At 30.9% G+C, this 19,477-nt stretch overlaps 1 protein-coding gene and 1 pseudogene across 2 annotated transcripts in view; one reads left to right on the top strand and one right to left on the bottom strand.

The window, feature by feature from the left end:
* Positions 1-1,424: 1,424 nt before the first annotated feature.
* LOC126742784 (kynurenine aminotransferase) overlaps positions 1,425-19,477 on the top strand; it is an 18,274-nt gene continuing 221 nt past the window's right edge. Inside the window, exons 1-9 of one of the 2 annotated variants that reach the window (XM_050449576.1) lie at positions 1,425-1,582; positions 1,983-2,159; positions 3,360-3,504; positions 7,788-7,914; positions 8,062-8,171; positions 9,063-9,309; positions 11,099-11,265; positions 11,445-11,631; positions 11,873-12,036. In XM_050449576.1, the coding sequence (XP_050305533.1) occupies positions 1,990-2,159; positions 3,360-3,504; positions 7,788-7,914; positions 8,062-8,171; positions 9,063-9,309; positions 11,099-11,265; positions 11,445-11,631; positions 11,873-12,036 (1,317 nt within the window). In that variant the 5' untranslated portion in view covers positions 1,425-1,582; positions 1,983-1,989. Of the gene's footprint in view, positions 1,664-1,982; positions 2,160-3,359; positions 3,505-7,787; positions 7,915-8,061; positions 8,172-9,062; positions 9,310-11,098; positions 11,266-11,444; positions 11,632-11,872; positions 12,037-19,477 lie in introns of both variants that reach the window. The other variant, XM_050449577.1, reaches the window with a different exon arrangement.
* LOC126742786 (uncharacterized) lies at positions 12,570-13,428 on the bottom strand (annotated as a pseudogene).

Below are 19,477 nucleotides of genomic sequence, written 5' to 3'. Positions count from 1 at the left end.
TAGAAAACTAAGCTATCATGGATTGGCCACCCGGAAGCCCGGATATGAATTCAATAGAGCACATGTGGGATATCATGGGGAGACAACTGCTACCGACCCCCCAAACAACCTGAATGACCTTTATGTGAGATTAGTAGAAATTTGGGGTCAGATAGACCAAGATCAAATGAGGACCCTAATTATCAGTATAAGGGTCGATTGTTGTCAAGACGTTATACACGCTAGAGGGAGAAATACCCGTTATTGATTTGTTTTTATATGTCACAATTTATATATTTTGTAATAGAATTATTTAATTTATTTTTTTGTTTAAAATTTTGAGAACGCATTATGTATTTTAATTCATTTTAATTATTTATAAATTCAACTAGAAAGGCAAAAAAAACATTTGAGGAAAAATGCAATTTCTAAGATTATGCGTTAATTTTGGTGCCCAGTGTACATTCAAGCCTTTATTTACGCGAGACATAATAAAAGAACCCTTTGTAATGATAATTATTGTCATTTTAATGACTTTGTTATATTTATTTTTCTTACTATGTAACTCCAATTAAGCTTATAATTTCTACCCAGATTTTTGACTCCAGGATAAACATTAAGCATCATATTATTTTTTTGAGCCTTTAAGGTTTTTTTGGATATGGGCGAAATAAAACTCAATAAGCGTTTTAAATTTTTCTGTATGACTATACGTATCAGCCTGTTAGACAAGTATTGAGAAAAAAAATCTTTAAAAAAAAAACAATCATTAGAGCGACAGAAATAAGTTTTTTGTCATCAAGCACCTGGCGGACTTCATTAGTTAGGTAGGTAAACTTCAAGGTAACTTCACTAAAAGCAAAGCCACAGGACAACGATTTCCAGTCAAATATGTCAAAGTCTCATTAGAAGACGGAGGCAGTGATTGTGAAACATAAAATTTTAAAACAAAATACTTTCTTGCCTTTTACGTGGGCGCAAAATTAATATATTTGCAATTAAGTTGAACAAAATTTAATAGGATCAATCCCCTAGAGTGAAACGCCCTAATCAGTCTGATGAGGCCTAAGGCGAAGAAACGTGTAGTGTATCTGGGAGTTACTGCGTAGGGTGATCGAAAACAATATTCTCTTTTAGGACGTTTTACGGTACGTTTAATTTTGTTCGGGTTTTGCTTTTTGTTTTACGTTTCTGCCGTCTGTAAATGTACCGTTAGCTTAAAAGCCCTTGACCAATTAACTTTTTTTGAAATATAAAGAGCTTTATAATTTTTTCCGCTAGGACTTGTCATATTTGATTCGTTCATTTCATCAGTTCATTAAATATGAGAGAATATCACCAGAAATTATCTAAATTCGTTTTTCTTTGATGTTCTTCTCTTTTTTGATTTGGATTGGCTTCTACCATTTTTAAATTTATCGCGCTTACTGAAATTTAAATTTGGCGCCGGAATTTGCCACGTCTTCTCTCGAATCTGATTGGTCATAAGCTACCTGTCATAATCATAAGTATTTTCAGAAATCATAACAAATTTCATAATCATTATCATAATCATAAATATTGCAAATAAAGAGACTATTCTCACTATTCAGTATTCAGTAAGGTACCAATAGATTTTATACATATTAAATTTGGTATACCCGTTTGTTCTGTTGTATAGTGGTTGAACTTTAATAAAATTTTTGTAGGTTAAATAACTTTACATCCTTATTCCTTTCTTTAAAAAAATATTCTTAAAAGAAAGAATTAAGAAAAATTATCAGGACTTATTTTATTACTTAATAAAGTAAAAAACTGAGTCTTTTTCTTCATTACCAAAAATTTACTTTAACCTTATGCCATGTTTATATCATTAAAATAATTTTACATGTAATGTAAACACTGATTTATTTAATATATTTTTACTATGTAATAAATAGCTGATTTGTTATCTGTCAAAAGCCATTACTTGCAAGATAATTTAGGAAAGTGTTTATCAGTGTTATATAGTGCCTAATTTTTAGATGCCTCATGTCTGTGCTTGGTAAAATATCTGGTAATCTAGCTTTTACCTATTTCAAATCAGTTATAAACCGAAGCTTAAACGTGCAGCTTGCTCTATTTTCTTCAACAAACATGAGTGAAATTGAAAAAAAATTTCAATTGCCAAAGGCATATAGAGGAAGCAAACCTAGTGTCTGGTAAGGAATAAGAATTAATTTTTATATATTAGGTTTTATTAACAGTAAATGGAGTGCAGGAAAATAAGGGAAGAAGATGGCACAAAATAAGTGCTTTAGTGCAAATAGTCACTTTACAATTTATTCAATAATTATTATATTGGCACATTTCACTTAGTTAATAGAACATATACAAACACCTGCAAACTGTACACACAACACAATATGTAATTTTTTATGCTATGAAAACACCTCCCATGGTTTTTCCAACTTATTTTAGTATAAGAAATAAGGCCTCATAAAAATTATTGTTTTTCCATGCTCCTTATAGTCTGCTCTGTAATATCCTAATATGATATATTTATTCAAGTAATTTTGACATTACCATTAATAATAAGATATCTGACAAACACACAGGATAAAAATATAAATAATAAAACTACTAAGTCTCGGTATTGAAACCCTGCTGCTTGGAGAACACAATGAACAACTATGAGCATTGGCCAAAGTTTATCAAATACATAGTGTGGTTTTTTTTGTTCTTAATAGTTTGAAACAAAAAACATCTATATGCAACTTCTTATTATACATATTCAGCTACTGAGAATGATGCAAGAAGGGTGAAATATATTGATGACAATGAACCCCATAGATTAGCCGTAGACACGAATTCTGTACAGTCTGAACTCTGTGTGACCCAAAACTATCGAAACAAGGACCATAAACAACATCACAATACTTAAATTGACTCAATACCAGAGATTCACAAAGCAATAATTTGATTTCTTTTTGTAAAAAGTGGCGATTGATGTATATGCATCTGAGAGCAGAAAATGCCATTTTCAGTTTTAGGGTTCTGTGCTCACGGAAATGCAAATCAGTGTCAATAATTTAAACCCAGGCTTTTAGCATATGCGACTATGAGAATTCAACTGTTATCTATATGCAGATCTAGACAATTTAAAACTAGATTTTTAGAAATTCATTGCCAGATAGAATAATATTAGATTTATTGGGGTTTATTTTCAATTGATGCTAAGAAGAGATCCTTCAACGTAGTGTAAAATCTAAGATAGTCAGGACATATGTTCATAGGAACTTTTTTGCTTAATTTCATCCAAAGAGCATGAATCCTGAATTTTGTCACAATATTAAAAAAACACCCTCTTTTTACATTAAGTTTTGTAAGTTTGACCGGTTGATGGACAATTTTTTTTGTAGGGTTGAATATATTCAGTTAGCTGCAGACTATAAACCTCTGAATCTAGGTCAAGGATTTCCAGATTATCCACCTCCCCAGTATGTCACTGATGCATTAGTTGAAGTTGCTTCAAACAGGAATGGGCATCAGTACACTAGGGGATTTGTAAGTTTAACAAACTGAGCACTCTTGCAAAAATTATATATATTTTTTTAATTTTTTTTCGTAAATATATGCTTTACAATGTTTCCATAATCTTTCAGTATTTATATAAAAGTACTTTATGTAAAATATTGTAGATATATATACTCTTATTTTAAAATATCATACATAAATGCAAATATTTTCTTTTTTATATTACTATTTTGGCTTATTATTTAAGAGCTAAATTTAGTAACTCGAATACTGTCAAAAGATAAGAAAAATTTATTTATTTATTTATGGTAGCTACCAATTAACAAAAGAAAACAAAATAATATATTAAAAGTTAAAAATACCAGACAAATGCAAGTCAAACTTGTCAAAAGCACATTTTATTCTAGTTATAGATAATCAGATGACAGCTCTATGCTATGTAAATTTTCATAAGAGCTATTATGAAAATTTACATAAAATGCAATTTAGGCCTTATCAATTTTGGAGAATGAAAATTTTGCCTTTGCACGATGCGCTTTGAATCAAACAATATGTCTAGATGCTTAACTTTCTTTTTTTTTTGGAACACAGAGGGAACTGATAGAGTAATCAAACCAGTTAACATTACAAAGCTTTGCATAAGTAATTGAATAACCCTTCAGAATTACTCAACCTCCAGCAGGCTCCTTCAGGGAGCAATCTTACACCATTAATCTTTGCCATTTTTTGGTATGAAATTTACAATGATGTCACAAATACCATTTCATCTCAATGTCTTTCGTTTGCTGGTGACCTGATGTTGTTTAGAATTATTTGCATTGCAGAATGTCAATGATAAGGTAGCTAGCTAACTAGTGTACCAAAAACAAACTATCTTTGAACATATTCAACAGGTAAATGTAAGATCCTGACAATTTCAATTTTATCTAAAGAACTTTCCTTTAACTAGACTCTTGAGAACACTTATAAGGGTTGATTCTAGGTTGACATTAATAAAAAATTAATATTTAGCAAATATATTGATGAAGCTGTTAACTTAAGTTTGAAAACCTTGGGCTTTATTATCGGATTAACTAAGGACTTTAAAAATTGACAAACCATAATTATTCCTTATAATAGTCTTATGAAGTCCAAAGATATGGGTTTCAAGCATAAATTGCTTCTTGAAAGATTTAAACTTTCATCTCTTAAACAAAATACTTTCTTAAGAAGCCAGATGTTTCTATTTAAGTTGTGCAATAATTGATGTACTTGAAGGATAATTAGTGTGGCTATTATATAGTATATTCTAATTTTTTTGTTCCATCTAGAAACACTAGAAAACCTGTTAAATTATATCTAGAAATTAGAGCAACTAATTTAGCTAAAAATGCACCTATTTATCCTACCTCCTTTTTGTAAAATACTGTTTGTTCAATTCTCTATGTAATTGAAATAAAAATAATAACATTTAAAATAGGAACATAACATTTTTATTATTTATTGATTTTAAGATTACTAAGTGAAAATTAATAGTAATTGTTCTACCCATAATTATTAATTTTTTATAAAAATACGTATGTTGAAATGTAAAAATACACATTTAATTTATTATAATTATGTACATGACTATGCTTTAATTAAGGCATACGTTTTTCCTGTTTTCATTTTAATGGCCTATTGAGAAATAAGATCAGATTTATTTAACACAATGTTTAGCCGGGGCAGAAAAAAATGCTAAGACAAACTAATTTTTAAGAATAATTGTGGATCTTCATTTTATGTGTAATGATAACTCTCCAACAAACCTCATTATATTCATTATTCATACTCATATGTTATTTATATTAATTACAGAAGCGCTTACAAACGTCAAATAAAAAAAAACAGAAAAAAGTATGAAGAAGTATCGAGAGAATATCAAGATAAGTCTTACAATTGAACATTTCAAAACTGTTACATTAACATATAATTAAAATATAAAAAGCACACGGTTATTTTAAACGAATTAATAGATAGAGTTTATATTTCATCGGGAAATTTGTTATGCAGTTTCACCGCGATAAATTCTGACCTACTTTCACATCTATGCAGTCTACGGTAGGCAGCCATCACGTCAGTCCTGTGCCTTGTGTTAGTCATGATAGTCCTTATGCATTTTAAATGTGTGTTCATTGTGGTCATTTTGTTTCATAGAAACGAAGCTTTGCAGGAAATGCCTATACTAGCAAAAGAATAGGCAATCCTCCCGGTATTCAAGACCGGTCATACGTCTTAGTAACCTTCTCTGTAACCCAAAGACTCTGGCAGCATGAGGTGAGCAACATAAAGTCATAATACCTAATGTCAAAGTGCTGCATTCATTGTTTCTGGCAAGAGATATCCCACTAAGTTTTGTAGTACAAATACAAAACTTTTCAGTTTCTTGCATACAGTTTGGATATATTTCCATGTTAGCTTAAGATCTATGTATATCTCTAGAAATTTTAGCAGTCCTCCACTGTGTGTCCAGCCATCCTCATTCTCTCTTCGGCCTCCCAAATCGTGCATTTGTGTGGCATTGAGGTTAACCTTTTGCAAAGATTAGGAATAGAATTTGCTCCAATGTAGATCATTGCGGGACCCCAACTTCCAGTGGTGAAGGTGCAGACGACACCGATTGGGAGCGTTCATAGGATACGACTTCAAAGTATACCCGATACGACCCCAGTTAGCCAATACTTGCCAATACTACACTGAAATTATAATATTTCAGCTTTTGCAGCAAAAGCTAGTGGGAAACATAGTCAAATGCTTTGCTTAGATCACAGAAAAGCACTGATAGATATTTGCCATCTTCGAAGCTGTTCATAACATCCTCCAAGAAGTCAAGCACTTTGAGGGTTGCGCTCTTATCCCGCCGGAAACCAAATTGTCTTTCTGAAAATTAGCCCTTTCCCTCAAAAAATTTAACCGTTTGTCCACGCATTGCTTTCTCAAATACCTTTGAGATCACTAAATGTAAAGGTATCGGTCTGTAATTCGTAGCAAAATTACTATCGCTCTTTTCGTGTATTGGTGTAACGAGTGCCTGCTTCAGTGCATTTGGAAATTTACCATTTTTCATGCCCCAATTAAATTGTTTTGTAAGTGAGAAAATTATTAAGTTTATAATAGATTTTAATAATAACACTGTTATAGTTTGTTGTTTAAATCCCTAATTTTTATAAAATTTCTTTAAAAACAAATTGATCAGGTGGTGTATTATTATTATTATTATTAAGGTACTGTAATACAGGATAAGTTTTAGCTGCAGACATAATTTCAATTAAATTTTTTGCTATGTTTCAAAAAAAGTTATTAAGCTCCTCTGGAGATATATCATAGATATATATAGATATATTGGAGTTCGTAGCACCATTAATCCTCTTACGTCATCTTCTTTTTCCCACATACATTTCACAGCATTAGCTGCAGCGGCTATGGTCTGGCTTTAGCTGACCTCTTGCTTTCAGAATTTCCCCCTTATCCCTTAGCTTAAAACTGTTGTGTTTGTCAGATCAGTAGCTCTATTATAATACAGGTATCATTTAAAAAGCACAAGAAATCTCTTATTTCTTTAAGATCATTATTAAACCAACTTACCTCATCTGCAGTGGCGCTTCGTGGATTTTTAATTTGGGGGATGCAAGTAATTGGTAATACGAAATAAAGGATGAAAAAGGGGCCCCGTAGGTGATCCGCCGGAGTCTGAAATAAAACTAAAGATTCCGCGCCCAAATTCTTGTCCGAGTCATTAAAAAAATATTTTTGGAGCATTCGAATTTTCTTAAAAATTGGCGTTGCACCGAGTAGAATTCATCTGCTTGACCCCCATTATCAATCCAGGGGAAACCGAATTTAGAAAAAAGGAGGTGTTTAAATAACAAAACTGTAGGAATAAAAACTACAAAATCAGATTGTTTATTTATATTTAATTTGTTTCTGTATAAGTTTTTTTTCTATTGAAAGGATAGCAAGATAATTACGTCTATTCTCAGCCATCGTACTACGTAAAAAACACCTAATTCTTTTAGATTTCTTCTTTGTGGTAGAGTAAGTTCCCAAGCAATGTCTCTATCCCATTGTCTCGTTATAATTTTATTTATTAAAGTAATGTTTTGTTTAAGATATGAAACTTTAAAAGTTAGCTGAGATTTTTGTCTTGTTATAATTTATGATATTAAGAGAAAGCTACTAAAAATATTATTATTATTCTAAATTTATTGATTATTAATATAGATAGCAGCAATACGAAAATAATAAATTTGCGCCAATTTTTAAATTTGCCTTTTGATACTATTTGAATTTTACAGGGTCATCCAAGATTAGTACAAGCACTCTCTAAACTATACTCCAAAATCATTGGAAGAGAGATAAATCCATTAACAGAAATACTTACCACACTTGGAGCCTATGAAGCACTATATGCCGCCATTACAGGTATGCAGTAATTAAACGTAGGGTAAATTATTGCAAGTGATGTAGGAAATCATATTATTTCGTATTTTTCTTTAATAATAATTGTAAAATGGTACAGGAAACATAATATTTTTCTTATCTTAATTAACAGCACATACACATTTGCAGGTCACGTTGATGTTGGAGATGAAGTGATCATTATTGAACCGTTCTTTGATTGTTACGAGCCAATGGTGAGATACGCTGGCGGGATTCCAAAATTTATTGCTTTAAAACCGGTAAGTGAATTTTGGTTATCTTGGTTTGGATCGATTTGTATTTTTTACATATTGCCAAAAATTCTAAAAAATTGGACATAAAGATAAGATTATTTTGCAGTTATATTACATATTGACATTAGATATTATCTTGATACTATCTCCCTTCTAAAAAATGTATAAATAAATCATTTCTATAAAAGCACATTGTTTTATCTGAAAATGCTCTAAAATTAAAATTCCTTTACTGAAATCGAATTTAATTTTCATATGCTTAGTGATGTCTCTACCTAAAAAGTTTTGGTAACTTTTCATAAAAATGAATAATTATCACTATTTTATTGATTCTTATGGATAATTAGTAGATTATTAAAATAAAACATAATCCATATTTAAACGGTACATTTTTTCTGAAAACTCTTCATTAGTATTGACAATTTAACTATTTAGAAGATGAATTTATAATCTAGCATGATTTAGAAATAGTTAAATGCATTCCATTTTATATTCAGTTGATTAGAGAAAGTCTTCACCGTTCCCAAATAGCGATGGTTCAAATAAAGTATGGGTCACTGATTGATTTAGGATATACACAGATAATAATTTTTAGTTCTTACAACTGCTGCTGCTTGTTGTTATTTTTTTCAAATGATTACTTACTTATTATGATTTAACAATCCTCTACATAATGGGATATGTGAGTAAACTTTAAATTATTTCATTGTTATTCCAAAGAAAAGATTTGTATAATGATCATAACATTAGCTCAGACTCAATTTGATTCGCAGGTTTAGTAAATTTTATGTCACTCAAACTTTATAGGTTCAATTGCCGAACTTATTAACTTGCAAAGTACTGGTCACACAATTTTTTTAACAATTATTTATCTGCTATTTAATTTGCATTTTTTAGAAAAGTACTGAAGGAGACGTTTTATCCTCAAAGGATTTCGTTTTGGATAGATCAGAGTTAGAAGGCTTATTTAATTCAAAAACTAAACTGATAATTGTAAATAATCCAAACAATCCATTAGGAAAAGTATTTAGCCTGGAGGAGCTTACTTTTATTGCTGATTTATGTAAGAAGCATAATGTATTATGCATTTCTGATGAAGTGTACGAATGGTTGGTGTACAAACCACACAAACACATAAGAATAGGTAAGATAAATATTATTAAATCATTATGATGGTTGACAATATAAATTTAAAATTACACCGTACTGCTGAATATAAATCTACAGATTTTGCCATTTAACATAGTTTTCGATGGGCCACCCTGTCTATAAATTTTATCAATTAAGGTAATTTAAGCAAAAACCAGCGCTATAATCTTGGTGATATAAATTTTAAAGTTTAAATGGTTTAAAACTTGTTGAGCCTCTTAGGATTACTCAGAAAAAGATACTAGAAGTTATGTTCAATAAACGAAACGCATTTTCCTCAGATCTTTTATTTAGAGATGCTTAAGTATTGCAACTCAATTAAATATATTTAAAACCAGTAATTAAACTTTTATTATATGTAATATTGTGGAGACTTGGACAAATATTACAAAATACACCACTACACTGCTAAAATATAGTTTAGCCCTGTAAACAATGTATAATCTTTTACTTTATAGCTCTTACATTATACCAATATAAATAATAAAATTATATTTACTTATTTAAAAGCTAAAAGTGTAACCATGGGTCAATTTAAATTCCAAGATCATGTATTTCCGACTTAAAAATAGTAATAGCCTTATTGTAAAGAAAATATCTCTTTCTGGTGTATTGTCATGAGAGTGTCCAAACGTTATAGAGAAACATTTACTTAGATTCAAATCCATTTAGTCAGCCGGTGGCCACATAAATCCATTATTAAGATCTGACTGTAAGTTCAAGACGTCTAGCTTTCAATACGTTTACACAACTTTACATCATTAGTAATTAGTGTTTTTAAATGTTTGATTATGTTAACAATATCCTTAATAAACAGGATAATCAACAAGAAATATTTCAATGACGCGAAAAAATACCTGATACTACAGACATTTCCTTTGAAATAAAATTAGCCATATGAAGTCAAAAACTTGATATCCAATCGACAACACCTATTGCAAAACCCAATGCAATCAACTTATATGGTATACAAATCATGGTTTATTCTATCAAACGCTTTCAAAAAGCTTCAAAACGCTTTCAAATTCAGACAATAGATATTGCTGATAAGTAATCACTTCCATATTCACCGTTGACCTAACCTGCATAGACTCGTGCTGCTAAGTTTAGTTTCCTGAATTTCTAAACAAGTTGGTCAGAAATCAATTTATCGAAAAGCTTGACTAAAATGCACTGAATTAAAATGCCCCTATAATTTGCTTGCCATATTTAAAAATAGGTGTTTTAAAAATACATTGAGAAAAAAGATGACTCAGTGAACTGATCATGTTGGTATGCAGTTCTGCAAAGAGAATAAATGCAATTCTTTAAAAACTCTGAGGGATGCATTCAAGACCCTGTGCTGATGGCTTTAACCTGGCTATACTATTAAACACATCAGGCATTGACGCACTAAGACCTCACACACCTCTACAGTTCACTAATCATTAATTGCTTAATATAATAATTAATATCCCTTTTGATATAAAAAGCTGAAAAATGGTTAATGAAATGCAAAGGGGATGGAATAAATTTAATTATTTTTAATTAATTTCCACTGATATAATTGGACTTGGTTGGATCGGTTGGGCTGTAGAAATAAAAGTTAAAATTTCTATTAACATATATTTTAATAAATATTTTATTGATAAGAAACGTTATGAAATTAAGACCTATAAATTACAAACTACGTCTATACTCGCGATCTAAAATATATATGTAATGCTTTGTTTTATTTAAAAAGATATTATATTTTCTCTAGAAACAAATTAGTTTTTTTTACTAAAATATATTATTGTTTCTAGCTACATTGCCCGATATGTGGGAAAGAACAATTACTATTGGTTCTGCTGGCAAAACTTTTAGCGTTACCGGCTGGAAATTGGGATGGGCTTATTGTCCTGCTAATTTAATGTTCAATTTGCAAATGATCCACCAAAATTCTGTTTACACAGGTTGCACGCCTATTCAGGTAAATTACTGATAAAAATAATTCGAATTTTATATAATATGATTTACTGGATTTGGTGGGGCTGAGAATGTACCTTGAATTCTATAATAATTTAAGCTTTAGGGTCTTAAAATAATAATAAGAATTGTCCAGCCTTGAACTTTTTATTTAAAAATTTAAAAAAAATCACTGGTTTGTAGGAAGCCGCTGCGATTGCTTTTGAAAAGGAACTGACTCGATTGGGATCTGAAGATTGTTATTTTAACGCGATATCCAAAGAACTGGAACCAAAAAGGGATTTTATGGCTAAATTCTTACAGGAGACTGGCTTTAAACCCATAGTGCCTGAGGGTGGCTATTTTATGATGGCGGATTGGACGCCTTTAGGTAAAATATTAATGTAGCAAGTAAACATTCTTGCAATTCAAGTCCCATTAAAAGGGAGTTAAAGTGGATTATAAAATGATAAAATAATTAGTCTATTATGTTTTTTTTTAATTCTTTAATTAAAGGACAGAATCTGTATATGAATAATAAAATTGTACCAATCTTAAAGTAGAAATATAGTGGAGATACAACAAAATTGAATTAATTTATATTATTTTTGTAAAATGTGAATATTTTTTAGAATCTCAGGTAAACCTGGAATCAGAACAAGATAAATACAAAGACTATAAATTCACAAAATGGATGGCTAAGAAGGTAGGGTTACAAGGTATCCCTCCATCAGCATTTTACGGCGATGATCACAAACACTTGGGTGAAAACTTTGTGAGATATTGTTTTATAAAGGTGGGTGCAACTTTCATTTAATTATTTGAGGCAATGTCACAGTAGAAAAATCACTTTACGTACGATCTCAAAAATAGTTTTAAACCTGTTTTTTTGTATAGTTCTAAATTACAGTTACCAAGAATATTCTTGGGTTCTGGTATCTCAGTAAAATTAAAATTATTAAATTCAATGAAATAACATCTTTTTAGTTCTTTGGAAATTCCATATATCGTCGTTGAAGTACTAATACCTCGTAAACCCACAAATGACATTTTTCAGGAGATGAAAAAAAATATTTTTAAAAGTATTTAACTTAGATATTGAATATTTTTTTAGATATTTTCACATTCAACATTATTCGAAATTAAAGTTTTTTACTAATTTTAATCATATATTTTAACATTTTTCGCGGCATACGAGGTATTGTAATGAATATCTTGTTTTTGGAGTGGGATACACAGTTTACCCTTTGTAGACAAAACACTTTGTTAGGAACAAATACACGTATTTTTTATTAATAACTAGGCCTAATTTACAATGGTATTAAAATATTAAACTTTACTGTATGCTAAATTGTCATAAAAACTGTGACAGTCTCTGGGTATAACGGATTTTAAAGCTTGCAGGTGTTGCCACTTTTTTTTTTCTTTATTTTTCTTTTCTCATTATACATGACTGGCCACTCCACAACATCTAACACCATTTTTGGTCTCTGTGGAAGCTCTTTCCAGTTGGCATCAAAATCAAGTTTGTAATACGTTTTTTCATTAGGCAAATATCTGAGTGCTTTGATGTCTGTTACTACGGGATCATTTACAACCTTACAAAAAACATAATTTTAATTAATAAACTTAATGATATTAATATAGTTAAGAAACAACTTACTTTTCCTGGTCTGATAGAATTATATCGATGAAATCTTTTTGGAGTAAAGTCTTTAAAATCTGTATACTCCATACACACAACATCATAAGGGGCTGGCTTAGATCTTGCTTCTTTTGAAATGCGCAAATAATTACTGGGTAAGTGTATGTCTTTTCCTTTTATTTTTCTTTCAATACAGCTGTGGACGGAGTCGCATTCCATCTGTGTATGCCCAACTTCTAAAAATTTCTGAACAATCTCCACATTATTAATCACAGCATAATTGAGAAAGGCATTTGACATAATGCTGTTCCGATTTTGGTATGTGCATCCATCGCTGTAAATTATAATTGGACCAGATTCATTTTGACATTTTATATCCAAATATTTCAGCAAACAGGCCACAAATGTTGATGCTGTCATATCAGTATCAGTTTCTGTGAACCAAAAGCAAGTTGCCTGATGAGAAACTGTATCATAAACAGTAAAATTATGACAGCATAGTTTAAGCTTAAAAAAATGGCACTGGTTTGAACGAATGGACATACTTTAACTGCTTGCAAATCAACTGTTAAAACGCGTCCTCTTTTATTAGTGTTTGCTTCCTCTTTGTCATGTTCTTCTCATCCTGAGCCCTATCCTTTTTGCGTCTATGAACACTCCATTCTTCATCTGAAAGTTACCCTACTTCATGTTTAGTGCATAAGTCACACTTGTCCTCTTTTATGGGATATAATGACAAATTTTTAGAATGGAACATACTATTGAAGACCGTTCTAGATAGGACTGATCTGTTATCTTTATTACAGGTTTCCTTATACAAATTAAAGAGGTGAGTTAAGCTTTCAATAGTGGTTTCTAAATATAATTTTGTAGAACTGGAACGAGCATAATGTGATGGTAATTTAGGCAACTTGTCAAAAAATTCTTTAAGGTATTCTTTGTCAGCATCTTTACCTGCTCTAAAAGAAGGTTTTTTCTTTTGTTTGTTAACTTCTGTTGAAGTAGTCATACTAAGATCTCCTTTTTTTATCCAATCCTGAACCGAAAATTCGCCCAAGCACAATGTTTGTAGAAACATCTTTTTGCAAACTTGTAGTTTCTTATTATTAATGGTTAAAAGATATTGCAAGGTTTTTTCGCCTACTGTTTTCTGTTTTCGTATAGGTTCTTTTTGGATTGCTCTTTGTTACATGGTTTATAACAAAAATTTTTCGTTGGTCCCAATTCATTTCATTCCAGAAACTTTTAAATATTCTAAGGCGTTCTTCTTCAGATATTTTTGCACAGTGCTTATTTTTGACTCTAATACATTCCTTTGATTTGCATGGCGGTTCTAGTTTTCGACCCTCTTTGGGAATATTATTACTAACTTTGCCGTCTTTTCTACTGTAACCCATGTATGGTTGTCCTTCCATTCTTTGTCGCTTTGTTTTATTTTTGCCCCACCTATCCTCTTGACGCTTAATGCTTCGTTTTCGTCCTTCTAACATGTTACCATAGTCTGGTTCTAGCGGGTTTTCGTTTTCAGGTAAATCATCATGATCTGTCTCTATAGTCTGCGATGTAGAAGCTTCGTCGTCTACGTGATTTTGGCCAGGGTCTCTCAGGTTATGTGATTCAATTTCGCTATTTGAGCTATCAGAACAGTTGTCTACTTCTGAAATGTAATCATGATCTTTACCGTCAGTATTACCACCAGTATTATCATAGTCCGGTTCCATTGAATTTTCATTTTGAAGTATCTCATCTTGATCTATCTCCATAGTTTGTAACGTAACACCTTCATAGTTCATATTATGCCTTTCGTCAAGATCTAATAGGTTTTCTAAATCGATTTTATTGCTTGAATAAATATTTATCTCGGGATTTTCAAGGTCACTTTCTTCATTACGATTTTTCAGTAATTCGTTGGTGGCACCAGATGAAACAATGGTACAGCAGGTCTCGGTATAGCAAGTAGTGTCAATATCATCTTCATCAAATATAATGGGAAGAGAGTTGATATCAAAAGGAGTTAAACTAAAGGAGTTCTATTATTCTCTCTTGGTCCAAAGCATTAACAGGCGTGATAAGTTCGGGCTTATGTAAATTTTGATTGAAGTCATCTGTTCAAAATATTATACCATTAGATTATACTCGACATAACTATAACAAAAAGCTAAATTTAAATTTTATCTTAAATTAAAAATTAAAAAAAAAAATTACAAAACTAACTAATATTTAAATTTAACTTTTTATTGGGGTAAAGTCGATTATACCCGTAGCTACTTTAAAATTTTACGTTAATAAAAAATAAGGACTAATTTTGCCTTTATGCAGAGTTTGTACAACATTTTGCATTATCACAAATCACAATCAAAAGTCCTAAAGTTTTAAGTCTTTGTCTTAGTCTTAAGTCTTTCGATTGTGATTATGCAAAATGTATAAATTCGGCATAAGTAGAATAAAATAATTACTCTATAATATAAGACAAATCACAAAAGGACCTCAACCTACCCTAATATACTCTATTTTAAAGCGAATGTATACGCATAAACTTACCTGGGTTATTTTGTTTTTTGACCAAGGACACTAACAATTTTCCGCGTTATGAAGAAATTTTTATTGTTAATAAATAAGTAATAAATTACTGTTTCTTCGATAAAAAGACAATAATAATAAAGAATAGAACCCACAGAAACACTTTACTTCAACAAGTCTTAACCGCGACTAAAGCGCGTTACGAGGTATTAACTTAATCATTTAGTAACGGTCATTTGTGGGATACGATATATTCGAAATATTCCTGACTGTGGGTTAAGAGATATTGCCTACAAAAATATGGCCATTTACTGTAAGAGGTATTAGAAATCCTAAATATTCACCAAGTAAAATTTTTGTTGTATACAATGTATTAACAGAGTTGTAGAATTCGGTTTACGCTAACCAATGCCACCAAAAACAAAAATTTGATTTTTTGTGGTTTACGAGGTATTAGTATTTCAACGATATGTTTCAATAGTTAAGTGCTTGAAGAGTAATAATAGATTCAATTTTTAATTGATTGAAACTAGTTATGATTTTGTGACAATTTTATTTCCAGGGACTGACCTATTTGCGTACCTACCTATAACGTATGTAAAGAAAGATTTAAGGTCGGTTGAATTAGGGCAAAGTTGCATAATGTGATGCTTTTCAAAATACTTGAAAAACAGTTAAAATTCAAAAAATCTTTTATATTTTTTTCGGATGTAATTTCAAGCCGTAAAGCAAAATAAATCATAGCTTTTTATGGCCGTCGTTATAACTGTAAGTCGCTAAAGAAAAATAACGGATTAAAGCCTGAAAACGTGTACATTTTAATAATATATTAATACAAAATTAGTATAGTTTAACCAGATCAAAATGAAAAAGCAAAAACATTTTATTTCAGGAGGTTTTGTAGTAGCCAGTGGCGTCCCATACATAAAATTGAAATACAACTAAATATAATCTGAAGATATTTTATATCAATATTTTCTTGTTGTTTAAGGTGTTTTTACAATTATTATTTTAAATTAGTACACTAATGACGAATTTAAGAGGTGATGGACGCTATAGCGCCAAAACTAAACAAATTCCACTTTTCTTTCTGATCTTTTTTTTCTCTGTCATCTTTAAAAAAAAGTGTTTTTGACAGTTAAGATTATTTAAAATTAACGATATTTCACAGGTCAGAAAAGTTAGAATTCAGAACTGGAATTTATATCATGTTGAATTACTATGGGTGGCACGGGGTCAAAGTAACATACTCGTTCTTTTTTTTAATAACGTGTTCAACACAGTTTTTCCATACGTTAGTCTCAAAGTCTCGTACAACTTGGCGAATGTTTTCAATCACTTCCCAACTCAGAGTAGGCGAGCGATTAAATTTCCTTAGCTTATGGTTCCCCAAACCAGTTCAATCGGGTTAAAGGCGCAATAATAGTGAGGCAGTCTTAGTAAAGTATGCCCGTGACTTGTGGAAATACTGTCAATAACGTACTCATTCTTGAAATTATAATTTTTAATAATTTTAAAAATTATAGTAAATTATATACTTTTTTAGTGGGAACTTTTTCTGAAATGTCAATGTTTTTAGTTTTCATAAAATTAGAAATATCTTCTTTTTGAAGATACATGAAGAAGCATTGTTCATTACGATACCAGAGTTGTGTGGAATATTTGGCAAAAGCTGATCTGTGAACCATTTTTCAAATAACTCATGATGATGTCATATCTTGATGGTAATCGGTCGATGATTTCGCAATGTTTTTTGCAGTGCATTCAGAATATAACCATTTTCTCCACCAGCATGGAGAATAATTACACGTTTTCCCCGTGAGCAAGGCGTATTTAGAACACATTTATTAGATTTGTCAACCCAACCAAACTTAACAACGTCATCGTATCGAACCACGTTTAATCTAAATACACTATGTTTCTGTTCAATTCTAGATAGTTTTTAATATTGCGTAAATATTCTTGACGAAGTGCAACGATACGCCATGATTCCATTATAATCATCCTATTGTCAAGTTTTTTATGCTTAAACCCGAACTTCACTAAAATACTTCCAAGGGTCTCTAAGTTACTGTAATCATGCAACTTCTGGTGTTGGTTGACCTGCTTCCGTTTTATGGAATGATCTATAATATTTCCAACTTTAACAACACGATAAATTGTAGACCAAGATATTGACCTCAACTGTTGAATTCGGGTTATAATTGTTGCTTCCGGAGGATCTATATTTTCGCGTCGAATACAAACAAACATATTTAGAACAAGTCTTTGACATTGAACGTGTAAGTGTTTATGTTTAAATTCCCGGCTTTGCTCATTACTAACATATGTATCAGGAGTAGAAGAAGATAACTCCAAAGCTTTTGAAGAAGCATCATCAATGCCATTTTAATCAAACAATTTAAGAATTGTATTAACGATAACAACAACACCAGAATTAACTAAACTTATAACGCAAAAGAAGTAAAACGAATTATAAAGCTTGAATGCCGCGTGCTGCCACTAATTCTGCCATAACATATCAAACAAACAACTGCAAATAAGGCTTAAAGGTGATATTTAATTCTTAGGCTCGAACGATGCCACCGTGCGCGTGCCTTTTTAATAACCTACGAGGTCCCTATAACCACAGAAATTAGGAAAATATTGTGCTATTCATACTGTTTCGGTGTTTTTATTAGTTAGCCACGGTAATGTGGCGTTCGGTCGGAAACGTTTGATGGCTTTTTTATTTTTTGCTTTTTCAATTTGGACTGGTTGGATTATACATTAATACATGAAAACTCGTTGATTGCGCCTTCCACTTACATACAAATTTGGATTTTCTGAATACAGAATTTTATACACATGCAGTGTACTATATTTTCTAGGACTTTAAGTTCTTAATCAACGTTTGAAAAGTTTTCCTAACTCTCTTGTGCCGGCTTTAGGCAAAGTGGATACCCATTGTTGAATTTTTTTCATTTCATTTATTATTAAAAAAAACTTTCGGTTGTGTTTAAATTAATCCAGCATGCACCAAGAATAGATAACTGTGCGTTAAGAAACTTGATCCGAAGCATGTAAAATTAGGAACATTACTCAGCGCACCTTTATTGTCAATATATTTTAAAAGTTTCACGATTTTAGAAGTTTTTTATACTGTGTTATAAGTGTTTTATAATAATTCCCCAAATTCTAATTAATTCTCCAGTATTTCCATGACAGCCGATTATTGCGATAATTTTTCTTTTATTAATTTTTCATAGTAAAATTTACGCTTACTATAGGTGTTAACATCTAATTTTTTTATGTAATGCCTTAAAAGCCAAAAAAACTTTGTGAAAAGAGGCTTACGAATCGCTCCTGATAGGAAAAAGGTGAAATTGATAATTATTTTTTAATTATACATCAATCGTGGCTGCATATTATATTTTAAATGCTTTAGAATTAAATCCTTCTACCAGTCGGCGAAAATTTAGCAGTCCAGTTTGGCCAAAATCTATGGCTCATCAAATTTTTAAACAACAATTGCAAATACAAAAACAATTACAAAAAGTTGATGCACTTCTTCCTGAAGCTTTTCGATGACGAATTAAGTTTTGAAAAGGGACGCTAATATACTAAATTTCATTCGATCTCTACTATGAAGCTGGATTGTCAAAAAAAATCGTCATTAACATCAGTTTGACCCCATTGTCAAACGTTTGGATCAGAATCATCGGGCAACATTAAATTGGGCCGTTTGTTCTACAGAGAAAGTTAACTGGATACATTTATTTAGAATTTCTCCAGACTAATCTGCCCGAACCTGTAGGTACTAAGTGCTTATGTGTGGTTCACGCATGAACACCACTACATCTTAGTGTCGCAGTTCGGGATTCTTTTAATAAGTTTTTCGAAAACCGTAGGTAGGGTGGGTAAAACCGTGCCTTAGCCTCCTGGATCATCTGACTTAAACGCCGTATATAAAATAGGCATAAAATGAAAAGAAATTTTTATATAGGTACCTCTTAAAGTAGGGTAACGTCTATTCTAATGATCTAGTTTTGTTAATTTTTATGTCATTCTATCTATCTAAAATTCTCATCTT

This window comes from Anthonomus grandis, chromosome 12 (assembly GCF_022605725.1).
Source record: "Anthonomus grandis grandis chromosome 12, icAntGran1.3, whole genome shotgun sequence".
NCBI classification, from domain to species: domain Eukaryota; kingdom Metazoa; phylum Arthropoda; class Insecta; order Coleoptera; family Curculionidae; genus Anthonomus; species Anthonomus grandis.
This window is presented reverse-complemented; position numbering and strand designations above follow the sequence as displayed.